General features: G+C 36.2%; 1 protein-coding gene across 1 annotated transcript in view; it reads left to right on the forward strand.

Annotated features, from left to right (window-relative positions):
* The window catches only part of MEI4 (meiotic double-stranded break formation protein 4), a 187,507-nt gene that overhangs the window by 104,983 nt on the left and 60,209 nt on the right, over window positions 1–22,315 (forward strand). The window contains exon 4 of the mRNA XM_066252995.1: window positions 15,573–15,704. Within this exon, the coding sequence (XP_066109092.1) occupies window positions 15,573–15,704 (132 nt within the window). The remainder of the gene's footprint in view (window positions 1–15,572; window positions 15,705–22,315) is intronic.

Genomic DNA, 22,315 nt, shown 5'->3' on the forward strand with positions numbered 1-22,315 from the left:
TTCCAACCCCCTTCCCTCTGGTAACCACCCTACTGTTGTGTCTCTGAGTTTTTGTTTGTTTTTTCTTATTTGTTCATTTGTTGCTTTCAGTTTTATATCCCACATAAGACTATACTTTCAGGAATCATTTCTATAGTTTGTAGTATTCTAAAATTAGTATTTAAATTAGTGTTTAAAGTTAGTGTATTCTTTAGCTATTTTTTGCTGATGTTAAACATTCACAAGAACTATTTGATGTGTACTTGGTTTCTAAGATCTTTTTTTCAGGCAATTAACAAATTTAGTATATAAAGTCATATGTTTCAAGATTCTGAGAGATGTGTGTAGGAATATATCTTACTCCTGTTTCACAGAAGGTATTTACATAAGGATAATCTTTTTCTGTGAAGTTATAGCTAAAACATATTGATTATAGGGTTTTTTAAATTTATATTTTCCTGAGTAGTTGCTTTTCAATATACATGGATGATTCTTGAAAAGCTCAACACTGGAATATATTATTACAGCTGTCATGATCCCTATAAATACTATTTTTTGGGACTTTACAAAGAAACATTTCCTATGTACCCGAATTATCAAAATTTCAAATATGCAAAATGCTAAATACTTATTTTGATTGCATAAATTATATAGCTCAGTGATTATTAAAGTATTGATTTGGATGAGAAAAAGATTAAGCAGGTTTGAAGGCAAAAAGGAAAGGATCTACTAAACTATATGCATAGATTACGTAGGGAATTGTGTCAATCTCGCTGTTCTTGATTTCATCTGGAGTCAGAAGAGGAAATGACCTACTTTTTAAAAAAATTTTCTTTGATTTGAGAGAGATCTATTTGTTGTTCATTTATTTATGCATTCATTGGTTGCTTCCTGTATACACCCTGACCGGATCAAACCCCCAATCTTGGCAAATTGGGACAACAATGTAACCAACTAAGCTCTTCGGCCAGGGCTGAAATGACCTACTCTTGAGACCAGTTATATAGGGGTGATGATACAAAGTGTACTTCTTGGAGTTGGAGGCTGGGTTGAGGAACAAAGTAAACATCAGATGGTTCGATTGAGATGATATCTGATCATTTCCCTAGGATGCAGCAAAAGGTAACCTTTTTGTTTCCACAGATACTTACTTCCAGCTGACTCATTAGGAAAGCAGGTGAATCTATGTGGCTTTTGATTCTCAATCCTCCAAAAGACCACCACAAAAAACTTGATTAAGCAAAGCAAAGTTTATAATACAGCCCCTTGACATAGTAGTAATAGTATTTTCAAGTGGAAAAAGTAAAGAAGGCTATTTATAGAACTATAGGGCCTGAACTCAATGAATTTTTCAGGTGGTTCTTGCCAAGTGGCAAACTGATTGATATTGGGAAGAATTTGTGATATAATAGCTTTGGATCAATGGGCCTAGCTAGGTGAGGCTCCCGAAGCAAGTATTGACAAGAACATTATTTTGGTTGACCACAGTCTTCTCTTATAGGAGCACATTTTTCTTGAAGGAAGCAGCTAAGTTTTTAAATCTTTGGTTCTATTATATTTTAATACAGGGACAGAAAAGAAACTTTTGTACCAGTATTGTTTAACATAAAGTCAGGAAATTGTACCTGGTCCTAATATTGCTTAATTTTTTAACGGTTGGTTTCAGTTTTCAGCATTAACAGGATGAGTTCCTAGACCTTCCCTAGGACATTGTTATGAGGCCACGTACACGGACGCCATACTGGGCTTTTGAATCCTGATTTTTTTCTACCATCATGTTATCAGAATATGCAGAAGCCTTGATAATAATCATCCTTGTTCCCTGGGTATCCCTCCTCTAGACTAGATCTGATATTGGTTGATTTTAAGTATTGCAAGTCATTTGATCATACTTATCTGATCAGAACTACATAAGAAATGATTTTCTACCTTTTTCCAGCTACAGTTGGTATTCAACTTTACAACTTATACTTCCAACAAAGGCCTGTTTCTCTTTGTTCATCTATCAGTAAAAGACCATAGGACCTAATTGTGTATTTTATTACAATGTGCATCAAAGTAATATTTTTTTGTGTGTATGTGACAGAGAAAGACAGAGGGAGGGACAGATAGGGACAGACATACAGGAAGGGAGAGAGATGAGAAGCATCAATTATTTGTTGTGGCACCTTAGTTGTTTATTGATTGCGTTCTCATATGTGCCTTATGGGGGGGGGGGCTACAGCAGAGCAAGTGACTCCTTGCTCAAGCCAGCAACCTTGGGTTCAAGCTGGTGAGCTGTGCTCAAACCAGATGAGCCTGTGCTCAGGCCAGCAACCTTGGGGTTTTGAACCTGGGTCTCTGTGTCGCAGTTCAATGCTCTATCCACTGCGCCACCACCTAATCAGGCAAAGTAATATTTTTTAACCATGACATTTGTTGAATAGATTGAAAAAATGGGACTAGAAAATCTCCTTCCTTTGAGAATTTTAAATATGTGAAGATTTTCCAGGAGACTTTAAGTTGTAGAAACCCACTAGTCGAAACCAACAGAATATATCTATCATCAAAGTTAGATGTATTCAGCTTTCTACAGCTTACCTCCAGAGAATGTTAGTAGTATTGCAGTAAAGGGGATTTGGGAGGTATTTTTATGTAAGGTTGGGGCTTGTACTATATGACTCTAAAGAGAGATTAGAGCTTGGGAAGCAATTCTAGATTTGAATACTCTCAACAAACCTGGGGAAGTTCAACAAAAGGCTGTCTCAGTAATTTTTGTTTAGGAGTAGGAAAGAACAAAAAGAGTCCAAGATTCATTGGTAAGAAAACAACAATTATGCAAAAGGAGAAATTGTTAGTTATTTTACAACTATGCTATGACCTGGCTACATCCTACTAGAAAATTCCTTATGTTCTTTTAAGAATCTTACAATATCTGATTGGCATCTGGGTTTATTCTTGCTTTCTAGAAGTGTAATCCTATTCTTCCATCTGTCCATCCATCCATCTCATGAGGATTGTGACCTAAGGAACTATGCCAAACAGTGAGAGTTTACTTCCTTCTCTTCTTTAGCCCCACATGACTAAAGTTAGGCCTGATTTGCTCCAATAGTGGTACTTTTTTTTTTTTACTCTTTAACTGACATACAACATAATTTAACTCGATTATGTTGTATACCCATCACCTAAAGTCAAATCACTTTCTGTCACTTTATATTTGTGCCACTTTACACCCTTAACCCAATCCCCTTCATCCTCCCCCTCCCCCAAATCCCCCTGTTCCATTGTTCTGTGTGTCTATTTTTCTGCCAATGCCATGCTGTTTTGATTATCATGTCTCTGTAGTATAATTTGAAATCAGATAGTGTTATACCTTCGGCTTCATTTTTTTTCCTCAGGATTGATTTGGTTATTTGGAGTGTTTTAAGATTCCATACAAACCTAGTGATTTTTTTTATTCCAATTCTTTAAAAAATTACATTGGAATTTTGATGGAAATGGCACTAAATATGTATATTGCTTTAGGTAATATGGCCATTTTAACTATGTTTATCCTTCCTATCCATGAATATGGAATATTTGTCCATTTCATTGTGTCTTTTTCAATTTCCTTTATTAATGCTTTATAGTTTTTAGTATATAGAAAGTACTGGAGTATCTGCATGTTCTCTGATACCCTAATTTTTGTGAGCAGTTTATTTCTCATTTTCAATTGCCTTTATCTAATAGCTGAGTTTTTGGAAAACCAAATTTATTTGGTATTTAAGAGATGGTGGCTTATTTTCAGTTTACTTGGTCACTTTTTATTATTAGCCCATGTTTATCTAAATTTTATCTGTCGATCATCTCAAGAACTAAATTGGGGGTGGTTTCCTCGAAAATGGTTTTATAATGGTGTCCACAATGAATTCTACCTATTACACAATTTAAATAAGAATTAATGCCATTCTGTCCCAAAATCTTTATATCTACAACTGGATAACCACATGTAGAAAAATGAAATTGGATCCTTATCTTACACTACTCACAAAAATTAACTTGAAATGAATTAAAGACTTAAGCATAAGAACTGATACTGTAAATCTCCTAGAAGAAAGCATAGGGACTATCTCTCTGACACTTGTTCTGGCAGTGTGTTTTTGGCTATAACACTAAAAGCACAAGCAAAATTTAACAGGTTGGACTCCATCAAACCAAAAAGATTTCTGCACTTCAGAAATATACAAAAAAAGAAAGAAGAAGAAGGAGGAGGAGGAGGAAGAAGGAGGAAGGACAAAGGAAGAAGGAAGAAGAAGGAGGAGGAGGAGGAGGAAGAAGAAGAAGGAGGAGGAGGAGGAGGAGGAGAAGAAATTAGCTTACTTTCTCTGCTTGTGGTTTTCTGGAATGTTCAATAGTATAAGTTTGAACTACAGAGCCAATGTAGATATGCCTATCTCTGCACATCCTTAAAGGTGACTATTATTAGTCCTACAACTGTTGTTATTATTATTATACTAATTTGGAAGTTTCTTTTCCTGGTAGTTAGATGTTTCCCAACCTACCTCTCCTTACTACTTTTAGTTGTTTAGGTTTTATCCAAGGAATCTTAGGCTCTCTCCCACTTTGGAGCAGCCCAGGCCTTAGTTGAAAATTCTATACTGCTAATACTGTTTACCAACAAGGCAACCCCAGCTGATTCATTCCTGAAAGGCCATTGTCTGATTTCATCTTACTTTTCTTTATTCTCTCTTCTTCTTTTGGCCTCTGATCTATCTTTGTTAAGAATTTAGCAATTTATTAGAATGTATTGCTTTATCTATTGTTAAGATAAATTGTTAGAGTGTTGAAATAAGGCAGAAGATTAGTTGATTGTCCTCTCCATGACATAACAGGGCGTTATCTAACAGGCTACTCAAGGATTATTTAATGTCTGGGAATGTATTTTGCCAGAGCCCTGAGTCTGTGAAGTTCCATATTAACCTATGGATATCTATCTGGCATAGATGTGTATGATTTGTGTAAAGTAGAAAAGATAAGCTCTACTAGACACAGTCATTTGTATTAAATAAAACCTCTCAGATCTTAAAAAAAAAAATCCAGAAGTATAGTAGGGGTTTATTCTGTAAGGTATTAACCAGTTTTATATCTAACCTAAAAATCTGATTCCAGTATTGTTTTATAAAATCAATACTCAATTCCTAAAATGTTCTTTGTGTTCATTAATAATATAAATATCTCTAATAATTAATACTAAAATGTCCATAATAAATGTAAATATTGGCATGTATTCACTCTAAATTATAATGGAAGTCATGTTTGCAACTTTTTGAAAAGTATCCTTTTCCATTAGTATCAAGCTGGATGGCATTTTTATAGCTTTTTAAGGTAATCTTAAGCAAAAATACTTACTGAAGCAAAAGTAATCTTACTTTATTCTTCATTGAATTAAGTGATATCTCTGTCATGGGCACACAGACAGTACTAAAAAAGTATTTGGTATAAAGAATGAATGATATACCACTCACAAAAATGAACTCAAATGGCTTAAAGATTTAAATGTAAGACTTGAAATCATGAAAATTCTAGAATAAAACATAGGAATAAAGCTTCTTGACATGGGTTTTGGTAATAATGTTTTAGATATGGCACCTAAAGAACAAGCAACAAAATAAAAAATAAAGCGGGACTGCAACAACTAAAAAGTTCCTGCACGGCATATGAAACCAACAACAAAATGAAAGACAATCTATGGAATGGGAAAAAATATTTGCAAGCTATACATCTGATAAGGAATTAATATTCAAAATAACTCATACAACTCAATAGAAAATAATAATAGTAATAATAGTAGTAATAATAATAACTGGCCTTGGACAGTTTGCTCAGTGGTAGTATGTCAGCCTGGCATGTCTATGTCTCAAGTTTGATTCCAGGTCAGGGCACACATAAGAAGTGAGCACTTCTCCACCCCTCCCCTTTTTTTCTCTCTTTCTCTCTCTCTTTTCTGCCCATAGCCATGGCTCCATTGATTTGAGTGCTTCGGCCAGCCTGGGCACAGAACATGGCTCTGTGGAGCCTCTGCAACAGGCACTAGAAATAGTTGCAAGAATGGCTGCAGATGGGCAGAGCAGCAGCCCTAGATCCAAGTTGCTGGGAACCAGTCAGGGTACATGTGGGAGTCTGTTTATCTCCCCTTTTTTCCCTTGGGAAAAATATTAATAATAATAACCAAGGATACCAAGATGGCGACAGAGTAAGCAGACACAGAGACTCCTAGCTCACACCACCAAACTGGATTACAAATTAATTTAGGAACAATCAGCATGAAAAACCAACTTTGGACTGGAAGAACAGGTCTCAAAAACCAAGGAGCAAAGAAGAAGCCACACCAAGCCTGGTAGGGAGGATCAAGGCATGGTGGGGCTCCCCTGCTTCCAAGAGTTAAGGGGGGTGGTGAGGCTGAGAGCCCAGAAGGGCTCTCATTCCAAGGAGAAGAGCAGAAAATATCTCCCACAGCCACTTGCCTGAGGACCTGGGAATGAGGTGTGCTGAGAGGGCTGGCTTATCTTCCAAAATGAAAGTGGGGAGAGAGAGACAGATGGTGATAGGCAGAGGAATGCATAGGATGACCTGAGAAGCGGAGGCAGCCATAGGTGGGGGAGGGGTTGATCTTTCCACACAGCACAAGCCTAAAGTGGCTCTGGGTGACCCACCTCCAGAAGCTCTCCAGCTCAAATCAGCACAACAAAACACAGCTGAAAACAGAGAGTGGAGAGGAGGAGCAGTAACTCAGGTATCCATGGAGATCTGAGATACACCTCCCCCTACTGAAGTGAAGAAAACATCCCCCTACCCTCCTCTGCCCCTCCCAGAGAAACTGGCAGATCATACCTTCAGAGTCTCAGGTTACACCCACCGCATTGCTGGATAGTTTCAAATAAACCCCCTGCTGAGATCAGTGAACAAGATTACCAGAGTTAAGAAAACTGAGAAGAAAACAAACAAAGCAAGACTTCAAAGTGGCTCTACTAGAAAAGCCAATTACAACAACAGCTGATGCCAACCCAAGAAGACCTAGAAATAACAAAAATGAAAATTGGAGGCAGACAACACCAACCCTAGACTTAGCCAGCTCTACAAAAAACACAGCCAAATGAGCAGGGTATACACAGACAAAATGGGAAGACAGAGAAGTGCAATCCAAATGAATCAACAAGAGAAACCTCCAGAAAATGAACTGAGATGGAAATAAGCAAACTACAGTATGCAGAGTTTAAAATAATGATTATTAGAATGCTGAAAGATCTTAGAACAACAAGGGATGGACACAATGAACAAATAAATAAAAAGCATCAGAAAGGACATTGAAATAATGAAGAACCAGTCAGAAATGACAAATACAATATCAGAAATGAAAAGTACACTAGAAGCAATTAAAAGCAGGCTTGATGAAGCAGAGAATCAAATCAGTGATTTAGAAGACAAGATAAATGAAAACATGGAAGCAGAGCAGCAAAAAAAAAAAAAAAAAGAGGGGCTGAAAAAATCTGAGGAAACTCTAAGAGAGCTCTATGACAACCTAAAGAGAAACAACATTCGCATCATACGGGTTCCTGAAGAAGAAGAGAAAGAACAGGGATAGAGACCTTATTCATTCAAATCACAGCTGAAATCATCCCTAAATTGATGCATGAAAAAGTCACACAAGTTCAAGAAGCACAGAAAACTTATTGAAGAGAAACCCAAAGAAATCTATAACAAGACATCATAATTAAAATACCAAAGCTAAGAGATAAAGAGAAAATATTAAAAGCTGCTAGAGAAAAAAAAGGCTATCACCTACAAAGGAAGGAAATAATAAAGATCGGAGTGGAAATAAATGACATAGAGGCTAAAGAAACAATACAGAGGATCAATGAAACAAAGAGCTGGTTCTTTGAAAGGTAAACAAGAGCGATGAACCTTTAACCAGACTCACTAAGAAAAAAAGAGAGAGGACTCAAATAAATAATATTAGAAATGAGAGTGGAGAAATAACAACTGAAACAACAGAAATACAAAATATTGTAAGAAAATACTATGAATAACTGTATGCCAAAATATTAGACAACCTAGATGAAATGGACAAATTCCTTGAAACATACAATCTTTCGAAAATTAATCTGGAAGATTCAAAAAACCTAAACAGACTGATTATAACAAATGAGATTGAGACAGTTATCAAAAAACTCCCAACAAACAAAGCCCAGGGCCAGATGGCTTCACAGGTGAATTCTACCAAATATTCAAAAACTAACTCCTATCCTTTTCTAGTTATTTCAAAAAATTCAAGGGGAAGGAAGACTTCCAAGCTCCTTTTATGAGGTGAGCATAATTCTGATTCCAAAACCAGGCAAAGACAACACAAAGAAAGAAAATTATAGGCCAATATCCCTGATGAATTTAGATGCTAAAATACTAACAAAATATTGTCAAACCGGATACAGCAATACATGAAAAAAATCATACATCATGATCAAGTGGGATTTATTCTGGGTAGGCAAGGATGGTACAATATTCGTAAATCAATCAATGTGATTCATCACATAAACAAAAGAAAGAAGAAAAATCACATGATAATTTCAATAGATGCAGAAAAAGCACTTGATAAAATTCAGCACCCATTCATGATCAAAACTCTCAGCAAAGTGAGAATACAGGGAACATACCTCAACATGATAAAGGCCATCTATGAGAAACCCACAGCCAACATAATCAATGGGAAAAAATGAAAAACAGTCCCCCTAAGATCAGGAACAAGGCAGAGGTGCCCCCTTTCACCACTCTTATTCAACCTAGTACTAGAAGTCCTAGCCACAGCAATCAGAGGAGAAGAAGAAGAAATAAAAGGCATTCAAATTGGAAAAGAAGAAGTAAAACTTTCATTATTTGCAGATGATATGATACTGTATATAGAAAACCCTAAAGACTCAGTCAAAAAACCACCAGACCTGATAAATGAATTCAGCAAGGTGCCAGGATATAAAATTAATACACAGATATCAGAGGTATTTTTATATACCAACAATGAACCATCAGAAAGAGAAATTAAGGAAACAATCCCCTTCAATATTGCAACAAAAAAAAATAAAGTACCTAGGAGTAAATTTAACCAAGGAGATTAAAGACTTGTACCCGGAAAATTATAAAATATTGATAAAAGAAATCAAGGAAGATACAAACAAGTATAAGCATATACCGTGTTCATGGATAGGAAGAATAAACGTCATTAAAATGTCTATATTACCAAATTAATTTATAAATTCAATGCAATACCAATTGAAATACCAATGACATACTTTAAAGATATAGAACACATATTCCAAAAATTTATATGGAACCAAAAGAGAACACAAATAGCCTCAGCAATCTTGAAAAAGAATAAAGTGGGAGGTATCACACTTCCTGATATCAAGTTATACTACAAGGCCATTGTACTCAAAACAGCATGGTACTGGCATAAGAACAGGCATATAGATCAATGGAACAGAACAGAGAACCCAGAAATAAACCCACACCTTTATGGACAATTGATATTTGACAAAGGAGGTAAGAGCATCCAATGGAGTAAAGATAGTCTCTTTAACAAATGGTGTTGGGAAAATTGGACAGCTACGTGCAAAAAAAAAGGAAACTAGACCACCAACTTACACCAGTCACAAAAATAAACTCAAAATGGATAAAAGACTTAAATGTAAGTTGTGAGACCATAAGCATCTTTGAAGAAAACATAGGCAGTAAGCTCTTTGACGTCTCTCACAGTGATATATTTGCTGATTTATCTCCACAGGCAAGTGAAATAAAAGACAGGATAAACAAATGGGACTATATAAAACTAAAAAGCTTTTGTACAGCTAAAGACAATATGAACAGAATAAAAAAACAAACCACACAATGGGAGAACATATTCGACAATTCGTCTGATAAGGGGTTAATAACCAAAAAAAAAAAATTTTTTTTTTTGGTTATCTTGTCGTTTAATTATGTTGCATACCCATCGCCCAGAGTCAGATTGTCCTCCATCAACCTCTATCTAGTTTTCTTTGTGCCCCTTAATAACCAAAATTTATAAAGAACTTCTAATACTCAACACTAGTAAGACAAAGAATCCAATCAAAAAATGGGCAAAAGAAATTAATTGACATTTCTCCTGAGGACATACAGATGGCCAATAGGCATATGAAAAAATGTTCAACATCACTAATCATTAGAGAAATGCAAATTAAAACCACAAAACTACAATGAGATACCACCTCACACCAGTCAGAATGGCGCCCATCAACAAAACAACACAGAATAAGTGCTGGCAAGGATGTGGAGAAAAGGGAACCCTCCTGCACTGCTGGTGGGAATGCAGACTGGTGCAGCCACTGTGGAAAATAGTATAGAGATTACTCAAAAAATTAAAAATGGAACTGCCTTTTGACTCAGCAATCCCACTTTTAGGAATATATCCCAAGAACACCATATCACTGACTCAAAAAAAGAAATGCACCCCCATGTTTATGGCAGCATTGTTCACAATAGCGAAGATCTGGAAACAGCCCAAATGTCTGTCAGTGGACGAATGGATTAAAAAGCAGTGGTACATATACACAGTGGAATACTATGGGGCCATGAAAAAAGGGAAATCTTACCTTTTGCAACAACATGGATGGACCTGGAAACTATTATGTTAAGTGAAATAAGCCAGGCAGAGAGAAAAATATCATATGACCTCACTCATTTGAGGAATCCAAGGAACAAGTGAACTGAGGAACGGAGTTAAACCTGAAGGGAAGGGGAGGAGCTGTTGGGAAGGGGGCAAAGGAGATGTTGAGGGGAATACAGGAAGGGAGGATGCATTTGGAGAAACACTGGAATCTATGTAAACACAAGAAATTAAATAAAAAGGTGTTATTTATTATAGAATATGTGAAGAATATAGAGAACTTTGAAAAGAAAATAAAAACTACCTATTCTTCCAACACTCAAGAGATAATAATAATAACCCAATTAAAAATGGGCAAAGGACCTGAATAGACATTTCTTCAAACAAGGTATATGAAAGACTAAAAGGTACATGAAAAGGTGTTCAACATCCCAAGTCACTAGGGAAATTAAATTAAAACCCCAATGAGATATCACCTCAGATCTGCTAGGATGGCCATCATCAAAAAGACAAAAGATAAATGCTGGAGTCAATGTGGAGGATAAGGAAATTCTTAGACACTGTTGGTTGAACTCTCATTGCTATAGCCTTCAAATAAAATACCAAATTATCCAGCAATTCCATTGCTGAGTATTTATCTGGAGAAAATAAAAATACTAACTCGGAAAGATGTCTGCACTGCCATGTTCATAACAGTATTACTTATAATAGGAAAGGCATGGAAACAACTTTAGTGTCCATTGATATGTGAATAGATCAAGAAGCTGTGGTGTGACATACGCTGAAATGTTTCAGCCATAAGAAAATGAGGAAATTCTACCATTTGTGAAAACACAGATGGACCTTGAAGGCATTATGCTAAATTAAATAAGTCAAATAGAGAAAGATGAATACTATGTGATCTCACTTATATGTGGAATGTACAAAACAGTAATAACAAAATTCATATTTTGTGTCTTGCTCCCTATTTGGCAGTCATGGGAACCGAGTTTCTGTGTTATTTGCCTCTGCTTGGTTCCCTACTTTGTCAGCCTTTGTGACTTCTTACTATCTATCTGTTCAAAACTGAGATCCTACTGTCCACAGTAAATAATGGGTCTTCAAACATGACATCTTGCCAGATCATCCTTTCTTGTGTTGTACTTGCTTGCCAGGGTGCCTGTTACCTCTTGCTGTTCTGACAAGGGCTGTACTTTGGGAAGGATGAGATTACAGGAAGGACTCCACTAAACCACTAGACCATCCAGATAGCATCTTGCTTCTGCCAGGTTTAAGAATTTAACAAAAGGAGGAAGCCTTTGAAGAGCTGCATGGTGAGGGAGAACCATGCCACCTCTGCCACAATCCACACCAACAGAATGCCAGCCCTGTGCCCTGCTTCTCTTCTTCCCTAATGCACTTCTAAATCAGGGTCTCAAATGGCTAGTTCTCATTGGCAGAATGCAAATTATATCCAAAATCTTAACTGCAGGGGAATCTGGGAAAAGTTATTTTGAGCTCTCCAGTCCCTGAAATACAGAAAGAATGTGCTAGATCTGATAAAGATGGCATTGGTGTTGAGCGAGTCCTTTTATGGTTTCCACCACAGTAGCCTCACCTATAATGTTATTGTAAGCCCTGTCCTCCTCGTCAGCTTCTTTCAAAATGTCCACTGTATTGCCAAAGGCCAAGTGTCAATTAAGATGTAAGGAAGAAGAAAGGCAATTTTTATAAGTGTTCACAGAATTATAAATTACCTAATGGTAATATATTTAGTTTTTACTCTCATATGAACTTTAGTCATATGAGGGAGATAATAGTTCAGAGTTATATTATGGAATATCTCTTTGATTTTTCTTCTCAGCAATGTTCTCAATGTTTCTAAATCTAGAAAAATAGATTTTATTTCTAGTATTTAACTTTTTAAGAGTCAGTTAATTAACCTTGCCTGACCAAGCAGTGACGCAGCGGATAGAGTGTTGGCCTGGGATGCTGAGAACCCAGGGTCAAAACCTGAGGTCGCTGGCTTGCAGGTCGGCACATGTGGCTTGAGTGTGGGATCAATAGACATGATGCCATGGTTGCTGGATTGAGCCCAAAGCTTGCTGGCTTGAACAAGGGGTCACTGGCTCAGCTGGAGTCCCCTGGTCAAGGCACTTATGAGAAAGCAATGAATGTATAACTAAGGTGCTGCAATTATGAGTTGATGCTTCTCATTTCTCTCCCATCCTTTATGTTTGTCCCTGTCTCTCTCTTTCTCTAAAAAAAAAAAAAAAAAAAAAAAAGAGTCAGTGAATGAAGCTTATACAACCTTCAGTGCTTTTACATTGTGTAATAACTTTTAACATATATTGAATACTTACTGGATGCTTGACACTATGTTAACCATTTTAATTGTCTAACTTAATATGCACAACAATTTTAGGGAGTCAATGCTACCACAGTCACTATTTGCAAATGTGGAAGCAGAGACCAAAGGTTCAGTATGTTGCTAGTACAAGTCAGTAAGCAGTGGAGCTGGGTTTTGACTGGGGCAGTATTAGTATTGGGCTTCAGAGTCTGCAAACCTCAGTCACCAAAGTCCCTTTTATTTTTTTCTGAACATTTTCTTCATTTAATTTATACCAAATCACTGATTCAAAAGAAGATATTTACTCCCATATTTATTGCAGCATTGTTTACAATAACCAAGATCTGGAAACAGCCCAAGTGTCCGTTAGTGTACAAGAAGGTTAAAAACTGTGGCATATATATACACAATGGAATACTATGCAGCTGTGAGAAAGAAGGAAATCTTACCTTTTGCAAAGGCATGGATGGACCTGGAGATTATTATGCTAAGTAAAATAAACCAGGCAGAGAAAGACAAATATATGATCTCACTTATATGTGGAATCTAATGAACAAAGTGAACTGAGGAACAGATTAGAGGTAGAGGCAGGATCACAGGGAGCAGAGGGACAGATTTCAGAGGGAAGGGGGATTAAGGTTTGGGATCAGAGAAGGTGAAGGGATTAATGAAATTATATATACTTAACACATAGATACAGCTAACAGGACAGCAAATCCCAGAGGGAAGAGGGGAAGGAGTTAGGGGTAGGGGGCAAAAAGGGTATGTGGACACGGGGATGAGGAGTGAGGGTGTTATATTGAGTGGGACACTTGAATCCATGTTAACACAATAAATTAAAATTAATATAAAACATGGTAATAGCAATGAAAAAAAATATATATGCTTAAAAATACTTAAATAGGAACAATAAAAGAGGTACACAAAACTAGATTATAAGAAAGTTTTAAAATATTAGTGAAAAAATATTAAATAATACCTGCCAAAATCAATAAAACTGTTATTTAAGATATTTTAAAAAAAAGAAATACTGAGAAAGGAAATAAGTAAACATTTAAAGCATTATCAATATACCCAACAGAAGTTTTTTAGAGCTTAGATAAGAGTCCTCTGTTTCAGATACAAACAGAAATGTGAAAAATCTGAAATATAATTAGCACTGGAGAGTTACAAAGGATGTGAATCTTAGCCAATTACATATTTATGAAATAAGGTAAATAACAATGATTTCTATGGTAATATATTGATATGGCTTTATTATTGATAAATTGATTTAAAAACATTAATAGTTATGCATGTACAAAAATATAAAAATTGCTTTGAACTCTATTCACTTTCATATCATCATTGATTAACTTTTAAAGTTAAAATACATCATTAAAATGTCAATTTGAGAAATATCTACATCATGTGTTTACCCTAAAGGACATGGGTGACATGTTTCATATGGCATTATTTATTTAGTGTTAAATAAGTCCTTTAAATATTTTATATGTAAATGCAATATCTCAATATGCTTTTAAGCTCATATAGAGCCATCACAAGGTATATTCTGTTTTGGGTTTTGAGAGTTTCCTTGAAACCTCCCTTTTCCTAGATATGTTAAAGGATATATTTAATATATTTCCAGCCTTGAGTTTAATGTGATTAATCATCAAATGGCCTTTCTTCTAATAACTTCATGTGAAATAGTTTATTGTCTTCCACTGTCCTTTTAATTAAATTAATGCAGAGTACTTTTGTTACCTCTAGATGAAAATTTAAAGCCCCTCATTTTTTTCTCCTCACTCTATAGTGCCTAGTTTTTTTGTGTGTGTTTTTGTTTTTGTTTTAATATGAGAATAGGGGAGGTAGAGAGACAAACTTCCACATGAGCCGCAACCGGGATCCACCTGGCAGCCCCCGTCCAGAGCTGATGCTCAAATCAACCAAGCTATCCTTAGTGCCCTGGGCCAATGCTCGAACCAGTCAAGCGACTGGCTGTGAAGAGGGCAAGAGAGAGAGAAAGGGGAGGGGAAGGAAAGCAGATAGTCATTCTCATGTGTGCCCCTGTCTGCGGATCAAACCTGGACATCCACACACCAGGCTGATGCTCTATTCACTGAGCAAACTTGCCTAAAGTGCCTAGTTTTTGACTGTGTAGATGGAGAAGTCCCTCCCACCTACTGCTTTCCAGCATGGAGATAGGATTCATAGTACACTAATAGCTCTCCCCAACACCTCTAAACTTCTCTCACTCTTTTCCTGTAGCTATCTACATCTATGAATATCTATGCATCTACATCTAGTGGCTACAGGCTTAATAGTCTTGTTTTTTCAACTCTTTATTCTGTGTGTAGTCTATCATCTAAATGATTGCATCATCTTTTGATACTTCAGCTAAAATTTTCATTTTAGCAGCTTGTCGTACAATTCAAAATATTAACTGCTATATATAATTTTATGACTTATATAATTTATCTATTTCATAATTTTGCTTGAGACTGACCCAGAATCATGTTGACACTTTTTGTATGTCCCACATCATGGAGCTTAGTAGTGAAGTCTTAGAAAATGCCCATAAAATATATTTTTACCTGAATTAAAAAATAGAAAATTACTCATTTTTATCTTCAGTTTCAGGTACAGCATTATGTCTCTCGGAGTCTGGTAACCCTGGGAAGTTGCAGCTTGTTGAGAAAATCTGTAATATCTCTGCTTCTATCAGAAGTAAATAGCTTCACCGATGATCTGGATGCCGTCAATCAGGTACTTAAAGCTTGAAACCGTAACTCTCCTTTACTGTTAATACAGCTACAGGCTTTTCTCCCCGTCTCCTCACTTCTCTTCTTGCCAGACTATTTTAGTTATTATCTTATTTCTAATGTATGTGAATACTATTACTGCCTGCTGAAATTATACAAAGGTATTTTCAGAAAATGGTTTTCAAAATAATACTATCTTATCATCTGTACTTGTATACATATGAACCAAAGGTACCACTGGTGACAGCAAAGGCATGCCTAGACGAATGGCCTTAAACAGGTAGCATGTTCCTGAAGTAAAGTAGTGAGTGAGAGTGAACGCACAAGGGTGCTAAGTGGACCACACCTCTGACCAGTGATTCTTTTTCCTAATTGCTTGTGAGAAGCATCCGGCTAACTTTAAATAAATATCTTGTTGCCAAGCCATATACTTTTCATATTAAATGAAGGTCCTTGTGATTAAAGCTGTTCAGGTGATTTCAATGTGTACGTAAGGTTGAAAACCAGTGCTCTGATCCATTTTAAATGTGCCAAGACTTACATCACTGCTGACAAATATGTGTAAGGAACAGCAGGCATGCCCATATTTTAATGTTTTTCTTTTCTTCTTCTTCCTATTTTTTTTAGTGAGATGAGGGGAGATAAAGAAACAGACTCCCGCATGCACCCAGATCAGGATCCACCCAGCAAGCCCCATCTGGGGCCAATGCACTGCCCATCTGGGGCCACTTGCAACCAAGCTATTTTTAGTGCCTTAGGTGAGGCTCCACAAAGCCATCCTCAGAACCCAGGGCAAAATGCTCAAACTGATGAGCCAGGGCTGTGGGAGGTAGAGAGAGACAGAGTGAGAGAAAAAGAGAAGGGGGAGGGGAAGAAGCAGATGGTTACTTCTCCTGTGTGCCCTGACTGGGAATCGAACCCAGGACTTCCATAGGCTGGATCAATGCTCTATCCGAGCCAACCAGCCAGGGCCCCATATTTTAATCTTGACATTGGTATATTATTGATATATATTGATTTTGTTACTCATTTAATATTGCTGTTTCTATGGTAGAATTAAGTACAAATACTGGGTAAAGAGGAAAATAATTAATAAAAACAAATATATAATTTCAAGTAGCTTTTAAGCAAGTTTTTACATCTGTGCTCTTTATATTTAATGACATGTTCTAAAAATACTATATAATCTAATTGAATTTAGTCAATGACATAGTATATCATCAAGTCAGCAATTTTTTCAAGTGACTAATAAGTGGTAAACTCTCTTACTGATCTCAAGAATGTAAAAGTCAATTTATGAAACAAATAAGACCCATTTACTAATTAAAAAAAAAAGAAAGCAAAATGTTAGAATACACGGTGCTGTTTATAGGAGCTCCAAGATTAAGGAAGTGATCAAGGTAGGTTGCAAGTCCCTGGAAAAGACTTCATGGAAAAGGAACAACTTGAAAAATGGCTTTGAGTTGAAAAGGATAAGATAATAGGATATAGAAACACTGGGTGTTTTTGTAAAAATGTGTAGCCAGGATTCTGAGGAAACAGGTGAGGTTATGTCATTTAAAATCAGGAAGTAATATGAGAGATTAGTTTGATCAAGTGAGAATATTTATGTGGAGAATAAGTACAGAAAGAAATTTTTACTTATATGCTCTCATTTAATTTTCACAAAACTTTATGAAGTAGTTATATTTTCCTCCTAGTTTATAGATAAATCAAACCTTAGAGCAGGTAAGCCATTTGTCCAAGATTGCAGAAAGGACACATGCTGAAGACATAACTCAAACCCTGGCCTTCTGATTATTATGCCTGTAAGAATAACAAGAACAATAACTACTTTTCTGCTGGTAATATGCATTAATATGCTTTACATGAATTGTTCTATCAATTCTTCTATTAATCCTTCAAAATGTTAGTATTGTTGTTTAAAGGCAAGGAAACTATTAATAGGCATTTTTAATAGTAGACAATAGAATCCACCCCCCCAGTTTCTGCCTAAAAGGATGCATGATTAGCTGTGGTGTTGTTGGGAGGGCTGAAGAGACTCCAGGCGTCACTTTCATAAGTGGTTCCCATAGCCACACAGAGTTTGCTACCAAAGGACTTCTGCCTTTTCCATCACGACCAAGAAGCTGCCTGCGGAATCAAGGAGCTGGTGCTATAGTCAGAGGATCCAGAAAACGGTCTAGGAAACAGTCCAGCCACAATGTACACCTGTCAAAAGAATGCCCCTACCTGTCTCACTCTGTGATTCATTTTCGACTACAGAGTTTTTGTGAGTACATTCATTTCTGAACCAATGACGTATTCAAAACCCTGGTGGCAGGGAAGTATAGAAAATATAGTTTAATGGTTTTTCAGCTTTTTCACTCTAAAAAGGTGATAGCTTTACTGGTGATGTAGCCAGTCCAAGCCGCCCATCACATAATAAGGCTTAGATATTCAGTAACACTGATAAGAAGTGGAGAACAGAGTAGGGCAAAGGGTGTGAATACAGTGAGGCCATTTATTTGGGACTCTCAATGCAATAAATCTAAAAGGACAATAGAGATAATCACTGGATATAAGAGGTGTTCTCCAAAGAATTCAAGGAAAGATTTAATGTGATAGTGTGACATAGAGAGGAGAATCAGTGGAAACATTAATATTGTAAATCTAAGAGACAGGGCAGTGTTATCACTGAGAAGAATTAGGAAAGTGGGAAGAAATGCTTGTTTGTAAACCAAAAAAGTTGAGTTTGGATATACTGATGTTGAGGAAACATTGAAGTAATCTAAGTATAAGCAGATGGAAATAATGAAATTAAAACTTAACAGGAAGGAAAGGGTCATACATTGAAATCTGGGAAATGTCACTATATGCCAATCATTAAATCATAGAAAGAACAGGGACTCAGAAAAGGTAGAATTGGAAAGGCGATATATAAACAAGGAAAGAAGACAAGTTGTACTTTTGTATATATGTGAGGTGGCTATTGTAAACGTCAGGCTAAAATGGTTTAACATTTTTGTCAAATATAAATAATATATATTATATATTATATGGATTTTGTAGAAACTCTATAATAAAAATATAAATAATAAAATCATACTTCACATTTTATGTTTTCTTTATATCTCTTGGACAGAGTTTTTGCTCCCCAAAACTATTTGTATCATACACTACTTAGTTTTGTATTCTGCTTTCTCACTAAGAAAATGTGATTTTTTTTTAGTGCCTCAGTAGTCTTTTATGATATTCATGTTCCTTAATTTATTTAGTCTATTGTTGGACATACAGGTTATTGCTGTATGCATTTTGACCTCTGATATGAAACAACCCTTTTCTAAAATTGATTCATGGAGATACATTTCAGAAGTTGACTTTATTGAATTAATTGCATTCATCTCTTATTGGTGAGTTTTTATCCCAAATTTGCATGTTAAGATGATTTTTTTGAGAAAGTAGATAAAATCTATTTTTTTAAAATAAAATTTCTAAGAACTTCTGACAAATAATTTAAAAAGTCATGAAAATTTACTGTTAAGAGTAACTTCTCCTTTCCAATGTAAACAGCTAAAATTTTGGACAAATATATGAATTAGTGAATTTAAGACAAAAGGTAGTTCAGAATTATGGTTCTAGCTATAGGGGAAACATGATTACCTTGACTTTTGGGTTGGAGGCCCTTTCTGGACTGGTACAGGTGGAGCCCTGCCTAATCACAGGTCCCCCGCATTTGAGGGCTGAGATAGCCGTTCAGGAGCACGTTGATGTGGGTAGAATTTCTGTGTCAGGCTCATCGAGAGAACACTGAAGAGGAAGAGCTCAGGAAATCTGTTTAGAGGTTGAATACTAAGCTGCACATATGCAGGAGGACAATTCACAAGGCCAAGTGAAGAAAAACTACTCAGGAAAGAACTACTACAAAGAACCTATGAGCATAACAGTGGCCAGAGCTCACACAGTGCTTGGGGCAATCCTGACTCTATTCAGTCACATTGGTAAGGTCTGTGAGTATTCAGTAGAGACGCCTTTAGAAGGATACACCTTAGCAGTATGGTGACCGATAGTGCTAGGAGAAAGGCTATGCTAGACAGATTCTAACAAAGCTTATAAACAAGCTTTGAGAGTCACTTGCTGATTCACAGCTATATTAACTTCGTGCTGGAACAGCATAATACAAAAACATCAACAACATGATATCTTCAGTGTCTAGCATCCATTCAAAAATCACATGTGAGGAAGAATGTATAACTTATAGGCATGAGGGAAAAAATCAATTAATGAAAATAGAACCAGAAATGATGGAATTAACATGCAAGTACCAAAATAGCTATTAGAAATATGTTAAAGGAACATATGAGTAATAAGAGGGAAAGTAAGAAATGTTAACATAAAATTAATATATATTAAAGCTGTTAAACACTATTGTAAACATTTTATACTTTTCCAAGGCTTTTACATATATTTTTTGTTTAAAGTAGGTAACTGGTAACCAGATTTTTAAGGAAATGAGTTTGTATACTCTTATCTAGTCATCCGTTTCCATAGCTGTGTTTATTTGAATGCTGTTTTCTTGAGTCTTGAAAAATTGTTACATAATGTTGAGGATAGAACTTTCTTAATATCTTGACAAGTATGTATTTTTTAGTCTCCTGCTTGGAGTCTTTTCTTTATAGATTGGTTAAAATTAAGAGTTCGTAGGCCCTAGCCATTTGGCTCAGTGGTATAGCATTGACCCTATGTGTGGATATCCCGGGTTCAATTCCATGTCAGGGCAGACAGGTGACCATCTGCTTCTCTACCCCTTCCCCTTCTCTCTCTTTTTATCTCTCTCTTCTCCCAAAGCCATGGCTTGATAGGTTTGAGCAAGTGGTGAGTTGGCCCTGGCACTGAGTATGCCTCCATGGAGCCTTTACCTCAGGCACTAAATATAGCTCGGTTGCCAAGCAATGGCCCCCGATGGGCAGAGTATTGCCTAGTAGGGGGCTTGCAGAGTGGATTCCTGTTTGATGAATGCAGGAGTTTGTTTGTATCCCTTTCTCTCACTTAAATTTTTAAAAAAAATAGTTTGTAGCTATTATTTTTTTGGAGTGACAGAATTTTCTCTTCATGATTATTGGTTTTCTTTATACTTATTTTGAAAATAACTTTGAAAAAAGTGGCTTATACAGGATTCCAAAGACTGCTGACATATTTTCTAAAGGCCTGCCTTTGGCTGTTCAAAACTGAGAACAAAACCAAGACATTGAATTTCATTTCTTAAGCATTATGCCATGAGGACACTGTTGGAAAATTTTGTAACTCTGTAAGTGGCTTTCTTCCTGTTTTTGATAGAATTCAAGCAGCTTCCATATTTAGAAAGTCAGGCAGTGAACAAATAGTTACAGAACATCCATGGAATGAATATCTCTTAAAAAGCAAAAGACTTTTTTTTAGTAAATTCTGTTTTGTCTGTAAGAATTTTATTAATAAGTTTATAGGTTTTTCTAAATATTTAGATCAGGAGTCTCAAACTCAACTCAGCATGTGGGCTGCAGAGCAAGATCACAGCCATTCGGCGGGCCGCACTAGGTCTACAAAAGGCAACTGTTATGCAACACTTTTCTCACTGCAGTTGAAAACAAAAAAAAATCAGTACAACAAGCACAATCGTACATGCAGTTTACTCAGTGTCACAAAATGACCAGAAACTGTAGTTCGCATCACAACTGCTGTTAACTAAGCTAATATCTAGCTGGGATGCTAGAGAAATGAAAAATACAAGTAGGCCCCTAGGCTTACTTAATTTTATCCAAAATATTTTGAACTTCGTGGATTAGTCTGCAGGCCGCACAAAATTGTTCGGCGGGCCGCGAGTTTGAGACCCCTGATTTAGATGGTATGTGTTTTTCACAGAATCAGCCTCGTGATATGGCATTGCTAAAATCTTATACTGAACACTGGTTTATCAGTATATTTTATTTTCAGATTTTAACAAAAGAGTCTTTTGTTAATGTGGAAAGGTGATATGGAAAAAGAGGCATGATTGTTTAGTTTATCTTGATGTGAATGTTGCAGAATCCTAGCTCCAATTTGGGCCCCATTAACCAACAGTTGCTTTGCGGTGAGGGTAAGTAGGAAGGTGGCAGAGAGAGCATTGTTACGAAGATGCTAAAATTAATAGAAAGTTTTTGTGATATATCAAGTAAAATCAGAGAGGATAAAGACCAGAACAAGACACAAAGTGATTAATAGGTCCAGTGGGAATCAACACTTAGCTCTGTTAAAATAGCTTCTGACACTGATTGAGCAGACTCACAACTCACAATAGGATCGAACCCTGTAAGTCAGAGAGATTCTATTCGACATTAGCTTTACTAATAATTTAAAATTAATAGGCAATACAAGGGCATAGAGGAAGTAGAAAGAGATGTGGGACATCTTGTGTGGTGACCAAGGTTCTTGTTTTGAGATTTGTATCTCTGTCCTCAAAAAATACATGAGGTCCCCAAGTGAGATTTTTATGGTGTTTCAGAGGGAGCTTTAAGTTGTTACAGGTCACTATTTTATGACCCAGGTAATTTAACAGTTTATATGGCCATCCTCATGGGAAATGTTTCATAGATTGAATCTATTTAGTATAAATAATTCTTT

Source organism: Saccopteryx bilineata, chromosome 1 (assembly GCF_036850765.1).
Source record: "Saccopteryx bilineata isolate mSacBil1 chromosome 1, mSacBil1_pri_phased_curated, whole genome shotgun sequence".
Classification (NCBI taxonomy): domain Eukaryota; kingdom Metazoa; phylum Chordata; class Mammalia; order Chiroptera; family Emballonuridae; genus Saccopteryx; species Saccopteryx bilineata.